We start from the raw sequence: 9,758 nt of genomic DNA, 5'->3' as shown, positions 1-9,758 counted from the left end.
TTTATGTGCGCAAAATAATCGTTAAAAATCCCACCTTTGTAGGGAGGTTTTAACTGGCGTGTGTCTTTGCACTAAGAAATAGCGCAAAAGTGCATTTGTAGTGAAAAAAATGTTCCAGCTATAAAGATCATATATTGATGTATTTGTTCTTGCCAACCTATACGGAATTCTCCCCTCTGAGGTACGGGAACGCTGAACAAATGGTTACCCCTTCGGACCGCACTGGCATTGGATCCGAACGGAACTGCGTGTATTTGCAAATCAAATTATTCTTTTAACTTTCCAAAGCGTGTTGGGTAGGCTTCGGAGGCGCTGGCGGAGCAGCAGAAAAGGGGCGAGGCACGTGCAATTTACCGTAGTCTCGTGGGTGCGTTTTGACAAAAGACTACATAGCAGAAATTCACCAATAAGACGAGGATCGCTGGTGCCCTGCCCGAGCCACAGGTGAAAGCGGCGGTGACTGTCGGGGTTCAGATGTCACATGTTTCCGTGTCAGACACAAACGCCTGGGATGGGATTGGACGTGGGTGACAGTTATGCCACAAGCTAGAGAAAATGAGTGTTTAAAAGGAGGGAGGGGGGCTTAAAAGAGAAAAATCTGGAATCTTAGAATCCTCTTAAATTAACCTGCCTTAATTACCCAACTGACTTTTCCTGCTTTGGCATGATTATAGCCCTGGAAGGCTCCTTAATAACACAGCTCCGTTTGCTGCCCATGTCATTAACTCCCCATTTATTTTTTTTTAAAGGGCGGGGGGGGGAGAAGCCACTCAAAACCAATCACAAGAGTGTTACCTTGACGTCATCCCCCAGGGCTGCTCTGATTGGCTAGCTGAGTTGACTCAACTTCCCAAAGGAGGAAACAGCAACGGAGCACCCAAAAAAAGAAGCGGGGGGGGAGGGGGCGAATTGCTGAGTGGCTGGAGCTGGCGGGTCCCCGAGCAGTGAGTAGCAGGAGCCGCACGGAGTCGGAGGGACACACAAGCAGAGCTGTGTGTGTGTGCGTGTGCGTGTGTGTGTGTGTGTGTGTGCCAGGCGCAGTGCACAGGGATCTGTGGGGGTGCGCAGCGATGTCTTCTCCTTCCAAGACGAAGGAGGTTTTCTCCTCGGATGAAGAGGGCCCAGCAGCTGGTGCCGAGGATCATCACAAAATCAAAGTCTCCAGTTTGCCTTTCAGCGTGGAAGCGCTCATGTCCGACAAAAAGCCCTCCAAAGAGGTGCCCGTCACCCCCGGCGGGGGAGGCATGGAAGGAGCTGGCCTGGGCACCTCCAGGAACCTGCTGCTGCCAGGGCACGGCTCCAGTGAAGCTCACAGCCCCGGGGGGCTTACAAAAACTTTGGAAACCTCGTCGGTCAAATCGGAGAATTCCGAAGACGGCAGCTCCTGGATTCAAGAGGCCGGGAGATATTCCCCTCCACCAAGTGAGTGCTGCCCGGCGCTGGGGCTCTGACACGAGCGGGGCTAAATAGAACAGATGGGGGCTGTCCGAGTTAACAAATGCTGCGTCTGGGGGCTGAGTCGTGCGCGTGGGAGAAGGGTCTGTATTGGGGCATGAAACCAGATCTGTGTCCGCCTAGCTTCCAGGGAGGGCGCTGACTCTGCCTTTAGGAACTGGCTGCTGCTTCCTGGTTTAATCTATTCCTTCACGTCCAAGAAGGAGTCTTTGAGCGGTAAGATGTGGATGGAGGGTGGCTGGCTAGACGCTGTGTGGCCCCGTGTAAGTGAAGAGCCGGAGTCCCGCAGCAGTTTCCCAGACACCGCGCATTTGTCAGGAGAGATTTTAGAATGAGGTCGCAAATTGCACTGGACGGAGCGTCGCTTCCCAGGAGAATTCCAGTGTTGTTATGGGGGATACTGGCTCCTCCACTGTGCGCATGAATGAACCCATCCGAGCTGGCTGCGCTAAGTGCCTGCCCTAACGTGTGTGAAACTGGGGAGGACACTGTCACGTCTGCGGGATCCTCTCACTAGAGGTGTTTCCGCCCCATTCAATGGCCCACGATCCACAGGCGAGTAATGCACGCCAGGAGCATGCATGCCGCTGCCTTTGGTGGGGCGAGTGCTTCACAGCGGCATTCCATGTGTAGCTACACAACCGTGTGTGGACACTCGTGCATTTCGCCATTGAACTTCGCAGCTAGCCCGCTTAGATCCCATCCCGCCTTTCAAGAGCCAGTGTTTCGGCCCCTTTTTAACTTCAGGAATCTGGTTGACCTAGTATGACAAAAATATATTTTAAATGGCCATGCAGCTCCATAGTTTCCCACACAGAGAGTAGCCAGTGGTGTTACGCACCTGTAATAACAGCTCGATCAAGACACCTACCTCGAGCTTGCGTTTAAAAATTAAAAAGGGCTGCTTTGCTTTGATCTAATAACTGCTTCACCGACAGATATGATCTGCTCAGTCTAACTATCTTCGAGGCGTTTAGTTTGTAATCTAGTATCACGAAAAGAAAGTTTTAGCAAAGCTACGGTGCTAACTTTTCCAGTATCTGTGTATGTTCCTTCCTTCAATTCTCTTTGAGCCCCCAAATTAATGTGATGTCTGGGACGTTCTGAAGAGATTGTGTGACAACAGACAGAACAGTGTAAAAGGCAAAAAAAAAAACCCTCATAATTTTGCTTCATTCTTGTGCAGAAAAGTCTCCCAGTCTCGATGTACCCCAGGTTTGCTAGGGAAGGGTATGAAAATACCCTAAACCAAACGCTTTTTTGGGGGGGGTGTTGCTCTTTCTATATTTTACTAGTTATAGCACACAGCTTCGAACACATTATGACCTAGAAATAGACAAGGCCAAACATTTTTACCTAGACACTACTCCACATATCTCTTTTCCACGATCATAGGGTCACTGAGCTCCCCGCTTTTTTCCTAATTCTATTAAAAATTGCCAATAATCCAGAGGTCACAACATTCTACAACTTTAACAAGTCACGGAAAGTACATGCTGGAATTTTGAAGTATTCATGGCTCTTCACGGAATTCACTATTTCGGTGGAAATTTTGCCTGCACGAGGGTCCTAGTGTCTGGTCCTAGGTTTTGGTAAAAGAAGGCTTAAGACATCATGAAAATTGGAGCTTGCTACCCTTATTAGTGAGGGTTCCCTTCCTCTCCAGCCTCTATTATCCCTGTCAAATAACTGTTGACTTCCGACACTAGATAAGTCTTAGAGGGTTGTGTGTAGGTCAGTGACTTTGTTTGGGTTCTTACAAGAGATGATGTAGATCATCATCCTGCTCACTCTTGGCATTTAAAATAGGTTATTTGAAAAGTTATGTTTGGTCGAGGGAGTGATCAGTGGGACCAGAGAGGAGTAGCTTAAACTACATGGTTGGTTTCTTTGACACAGGTAGGATTATGCAGTCAGGTGACTGTGTCAAGGATTTGCCAGAAAATCTAGTGAAAAGCACAAGTGATACCTTTAAAATAAGCCATTTCACCAAATACTGTAGACTGTCCACAGTAAAGATAGTGAGATGTGTTCTAGTGCTCTGTTTATTATCACTGCTCTACACTCAGGTGACTTATTTGAAAGGATGCCGAAATGGTGAAAGATACATAGGTTAAAGTTTGCAGGTATTTGGCAGTAAACCTTTGATTGGGATTTTATTAAAAAATAAGTACTTATATGAGGTCAAAAGTCCCCCACCCACCCACACACACACACACACGTGGCAGAAATCTTGACTTGTTGGGCCAGTTCCTGATGCCATTTGAAGATTTGCTTTTGATTTCAGTGGAATAAAACTATCTCGTTTTCTGTGATTGCAATTTCGAGATAAACCCTCCATCTACCTTTTTAGTCTTCACATGCTTTGTAAGGAGGGAAAAGGCATAAGTCTGAAGCCCCTCGTCTAACCATGCCTTTGGAGATCTTTCCTGAGAAGCAAATTCATAGGAACATCTAATCATAATTTCATTTTAAAATGTGGCATAATGGAGTGTATTAAAAGCGTAGCAATTCTATGTTCACTGTGTTTTAGGAAGTTCTAGGACTGCACGAAATACCCACACTGGCTGCATAGTTATGAAAACGCCCCCAATGTATTAACCACACGTTGTTTTGCATTAGAAAATACTCTTCTCTTCAGTAAGCAGAATAGGGATTAAGAATTTAAGGTTTGCTTTTATTCTGGGCAATCCTTTCCTTGCTCTACTTTTCGTTTTCAAACGGTGAACCGTTCTGGGGGTTGTTTTGCAACACACGCATTTCAAACTCGTTGGCCAGTCTATTTTAAAATTCAAAACGTCCTTTGAAAAAGTTGAAAGAGGCAAAAGAAAAATATATTAACAAATGGAGTGCACGGACACTGACAAATGTGTATGAAATAGAGCCAAAAACGTGTCTAGACCGCACCAGCCATTTAGGGCAGGTTGTCATTTTCGATATCGCACTGAAGAACGAGCTGCCTGTTCAAGACTTCGAATTAAAGCCAATTAAGCGTCCCAGGTTTCCCACTTGCTCACATTTTAGTCATTCTTTTCAACCCAGAAGGTTACTACTGAAATGCAAAGTGTTCTAAGAAAAATCAGTGATCCTCCTTAACATAACAATGTAAATGCTGTGGCCCGGATTACAATGGAACACGATAGGTAACAAATTCCACATCTTGCATTGGCCAGAGATGCTGCAGTTATACGGGGTTTTTAATTAGCCTATGTCATAAAAGCTACATGTTGAAAAAGGGCTCGCCTTCTTTCCTTCCTGTGCTTCTCTTTCATTGTATGGTGGGGGGAGGAGGGGAGCAGAGTGAGAGGGGCTGGGAATAATCTAAAAGAAAAGGTAATAAAACTGCCCGATCCTTCGCCCCCCCCCCCCCCCCCCGCCGCCGATTTCAGTGGAGGCAGGTAGAGGTGTCAGCAAACACAAAGAATATTATCAGATCCCATTCTATGGCTCTCCGGCAAAACGCCTACTAGGACTGCAGGATTTGGCCCAAGATGTTGTTCCCAATGGAAAAATCCCTGGAGAGTGGTGATGATGGTGGATTTATTTCTGTCCCTTGCTAGACATTTTACTTCTCAGAACGTATTTCTTTGATAACACGTTACACTTCGTTGTACACAGAGGGTCCTAGGAATTCTTGTTCACCCAAGCTATTTAGACATTTGCACGGTACTCTGCATTTATGTGGTCTGACCCCCTGATGTCCTCACATGTTGTTTGCTTTTTGTTGTTTTTGTCACGTAAAGGCTTATAGGGGAATGGGAATTCTCTACCTGCCTTGTGTGAAATGGGGCCGGGATGTCTCTCCTTGTGCTGTGTAAAACAGCCCACGACCCAGACAGCAATGAGTTCAAGCACTGCTTATACGTCATGTTCTTAGTACTGCAGATTTGGGGGTTCTCTCCAGGAGGCTGTGAATGAAACAAATCCCAAACATACTTTCAAGCTTCGTTTTCTTCCCCCTTTCTTTCCTTAAGCATTCCTCCTCCTCCTCTTTTTTTTAACTGGCCTTTTCTTTCCTTCCAGGACACCTCAGTCCCACAGCATGCACACTGAGGAAGCACAAGACTAATAGGAAGCCCAGAACCCCTTTCACCACTTCCCAGCTGCTGGCTTTGGAGCGCAAATTCCGCCAGAAACAATATCTGTCCATCGCGGAAAGAGCAGAATTCTCCAGCTCTCTCAACCTCACAGAGACCCAGGTCAAAATCTGGTTCCAGAACCGGAGGGCCAAGGCCAAGAGACTGCAGGAGGCCGAGTTAGAGAAGCTAAAAATGGCAGCAAAGCCCATGCTGCCTTCTGGGTTCAGTCTACCTTTCCCCATCAACTCTCCCATCCAGGCGGCCTCACTGTATGGACCATCTTATCCTTTTCACAGACCTGTGCTTCCCATCCCACCTGTAGGACTCTATGCTACTCCTGTCGGATATAGCATGTACCACTTATCTTAAGAAGATCCAAAGGAAAGCAACGGCTCTAGAGACTTCCTGGCGGATCTTGTCCAATCCGAGAACGCACTAGAAAACCAGTTCTGGTCATTGTTTCTGCCGGCTTCTATGTGCCATACCAAGTGTATAGGAGTTTGCATTAGAAAAGTAAAGCAGCCTGTATGCTACAGGTTGGGAACGCAGCCAGGGTCTCCTCTCAGCTTGATCTGAGCACTCAGACTCTGATCCTGAAAGAAAAATATAAAACCATATACAATTAAATAAATATAGTTCTCTTTATATACTGCACATGAGACAAAGGAATCGGTAAACAATAAATCCTGTATTTTCAAGGCATAGTTTCCTTATCCCCTTCCTAGAGGAGCCCCAAGACCTGTTTTAAAGTAGGAATGGTTCCTTCCCTAAACTGAAGCTTAAGTCTTGTCACTTAATATTTGGGCGGTTAAAGGTATCATCGAGTTTTGTTTTTAAAACAAACCCTAGAAGACAGAGAATCACTGTAAATAGGAAGTAGGCCCCAGTAGAGTCAGACTGAGGCCAAAGGCAGCAAGTTCCTGCATTTTCAAACGGGGCCACCCTGCACCCAAGCAACAAAGAGCGTACCCGGACCGCAGGATCGGGCCCCTAAATGAGTAAAGTCTATAATAACTTTACCCACCCCATTATCGGATCATTTATTTCCCCCTTTTTTTGTAGAACTCGCTTAAACATTTTTTTCAAAGCACTGTGGGGGAGGAGGGATGCACAGAGAGGGCTCTAGGCAAAGAGTTTTGTCTTTATCCCTTCCTGCTTTGCGTGTTTAATAATTTCATCTACAGCCAGGTGTATTTACGCTTGGTTCTATGATGCTATTCGAAGCGGGAGGGGTGGAAGCATACTACAGAGATATGGAGAAAAGAGGTGGGCTTTTTTTTTTCCAGAGTGTGCAAGGACTATCAAACCATAATGCAGAGTTGTTTTTTTATTTGCAATAATTTGTGCTTTAAAAAAAAATCACCTTGTAAAGAATGCCAATATCGTGAATCATACTTAAGCATTTCTTGAAAACACCAATAGATTCAGGTACCAAAAAGAAACATATGGGACAATAGGATGCCACTGCTCTGCAAACTGATCTCCTTTCCTGGATTTCACGGGGGGAGTTCTGCTTACAAACCAATGGCACGATATAGCCCAGGCTTATAATCATTATTGTTTTATTATTATTATTATTATTATTACTAGCGCTAAACTTTGTGGTAAAGTTACTATAGAGGATGCAGCTCGCTGAAGGCAGAACTTCTCCTGGATCCATTTTTTAAAAAGCATGTTGTGAAGAGAGAGAAGAAAAAAAAAAAAGAGCCACAAAGTTTTGACCTACTCCAGGATGTGTTGTCTTCCACTGTAGTTCAGTCCCCCACCTGTCTCCACTCCCATTATATTAAAGTCCCTTTGAAAGGGATGTCTTGTACAATTTTATATATTTTATTGAAGATTTATTATTTCTTATCTCTTTCGAATTAAATTAAAAAAAAACCAACCTTGTTTAATTGTGTCTGGGTTTGTCAGTGTTCGGAGTTATTTAAAGATAATTTTTCGCTCTGGTTGTCTGTCCTGGGTAATGATCAAAGAAGTAATCAGAACTCCTCTTTAGGTTGCCTTTATTATTCGCTTTCCCCACCCCCACCCCATAAATCTTAAAGTGAAAAAAAGCCAGATATGCAGCACACAGAGTTGAAATTGAGAGCCAAAAATTCACAACGGAAAGCCTAACCTGTGAGTTGCCCTTGTTTTTAATAACTCTTCCTATGCGCTTCTGCTCTTTACAACACGTCATTTTACATAATATTTAGATCATTTTGGTTAGTCCCCATTCCCTTCATACTGGCATCTCTATTCAATTCTGACTCCAGTAGAGTTCCTAAAGATGTACACCCAGGGGCAGATGAGCATCAACCCAGTCAATTCTCCCGTTGTAGTCAGTGATAGGGAAGGTTTGAAGGGTGTGGATCTAAAAGATACACACATCAGGGAAGGGTTGAAATAGTCTAGTACACATTTTAATGCATTTACCCCATCTACACTGAAATGATCACCCATAAGTAGGGAGAGCATCCACCTCTCACTTCATGGGAACAGGTAGTGTATGACCCCTTAGTTCCTGAAATTGACTAGTTGGCTCCGCTGTCATGGAGATTACTACATGGAGATTGCATGCATCTGATGAAGTGGGCGTTAGCCCACGAAAGCTTATGCTCAAATAACTTTGCTAGTCTCTAAGGTGCCATAAGGACTCTTCGTTCTTTCTGCGGATACAGACTAACACGGCTACCACTCTGAAACCTGTCTACCCTATGTCTTGCCTAAGATAAAGTACAATGTTATATTAAATAGCTGAGATAGTTTGGAGGGCCTGTCCTCCACAGTGATGCTTCTGCATTTTGCCCTGGGATTTGTTCTTCTCCTTGGCTAGGGAACGATCCTGCATTCGCGATAGGTAATATAGAGAGCACTGGGACCCGAAGCAATATATTTCCTTTTCTACTTAAAAAGAAAAGGACAGGGACATGCCCATTACCTAGCAATGACTGTTTATAATTTTAAAAATGTAGACAGATGGGTTTCTCCGTTGGTCCCGGCCTGAGAGCTCTTCCCCACCTTTGGGGAAATCGATTATTTACGCTGGGAAATACCAGCCCATCATTTTGTAAGCAGGACTCTGCATCCGATGAAGTGAGCTGTAGCTCAGGAAAGCTTATGCCCAGATAAATTTGTTAGTCTCTAAGGTGCCACACGTCCTCCTTTTCTTGTTGCAGGGAGAGTTCATCTTGAATATGGATGGGACAATAGAGCCCCACATGTTTTAAACAACCTTCTTGGTGGCTCTTGGCTCCCTGGCTCATTCAGTGCACTTAGGACCCGAGCCAGTGGGAGGTGGGGGAGCGCGGCCCTTGCTAGGAAGTGGCCCGGAAAGGGACAACAATTAGGCACAGGACCTAGGTTGCAAAACGAAGGGTACAAAGGTCTAAAATGCCTAGGTGCCTAAATTATGTCACTGAAACCAAATTATAATACTAAGTCCTGATGGTGGAATCAGGACCCCGCGCTCTAGCTAGTGGGAGTTTTACCTGAATTAGGGTTTCAGGATCAAGGGTCTGATCTATACATCTCAGTGGAACGCCTCGCATTGAATTCGGTAGACTTTGGATCAGACCCCAAGGCCTAAGGCCTTAGCCCTCCCCCTCCCCCCGTCCCAATGCAAGGGATAAAGCTGGAGGAATACAATCTCCAATGCAGACTTTTCAAATTAGCATTTACTGCCACATAAAAACTTGAGACAACCGCTTCTCTCTCTCTCTCTCTAACTGCAGGAGCTTCCCCCCCGCCCCCGCGCCCTACATAGCCCCCAAACGTTCCTGAATGTTTTTTTAACTGGGTTGGGAGGGTTATAAATAAAGCAGCAGTATTTTGAACCTTCAGCATAAATCATCAGTGTCAGGGATTATGTCTAAATCGTTTCACTGGAAACTCTTTGAGCACCGGAGCTTTGTGTGTGTTACGAGAGATCCTTAAAAGGGCTACAGATTTATGGCAGAACACAAGGGTGTTGAAGGAAAAGCCTCCAAAACATGGGTGCTCCCTTATTATGACAAAGCAAAGACGGCGTGTGACACTCCCTAAGAGCGAGCTGGGGAATGGGCAATTCACCCTGCGCCCACTATTCACGTGTTCAAATTAAAGCCTCCAGAAAGGCCAATGTAATTGAGTATTCTGTTTTATTAGAGGGAGGTGTCAAGCTTTGCTCATCACCGGCCTAATGGGAGCTGCCCTGCGGGCAGATCTGTAACTGAATCAATTACAAGAAGTCAGGGAAATCAG

General features: G+C 45.3%; 1 protein-coding gene across 1 annotated transcript; it reads left to right on the top strand.

Annotated features, from left to right (window-relative positions):
• The first annotated feature begins 948 nt into the window (after positions 1 to 948).
• On the top strand, positions 949 to 7,367 carry MSX2 (msh homeobox 2). Its single transcript, XM_074962100.1, has 2 exons — positions 949 to 1,422; positions 5,479 to 7,367. The coding sequence occupies exons 1-2, from the start codon at positions 1,071 to 1,073 to the stop codon at positions 5,901 to 5,903; spliced, it is 777 nt and encodes a 258-aa protein (XP_074818201.1). The 5' UTR covers positions 949 to 1,070; the 3' UTR covers positions 5,904 to 7,367.
• The last annotated feature ends 2,391 nt before the right edge of the window (positions 7,368 to 9,758 follow it).

This window comes from Natator depressus, chromosome 8, assembly GCF_965152275.1.
Source record: "Natator depressus isolate rNatDep1 chromosome 8, rNatDep2.hap1, whole genome shotgun sequence".
Taxonomy (NCBI): domain Eukaryota; kingdom Metazoa; phylum Chordata; order Testudines; family Cheloniidae; genus Natator; species Natator depressus.
The sequence above is the reverse complement of the archived record's forward strand: the minus strand, read 5'-3'. Positions and strand labels throughout refer to the sequence as shown.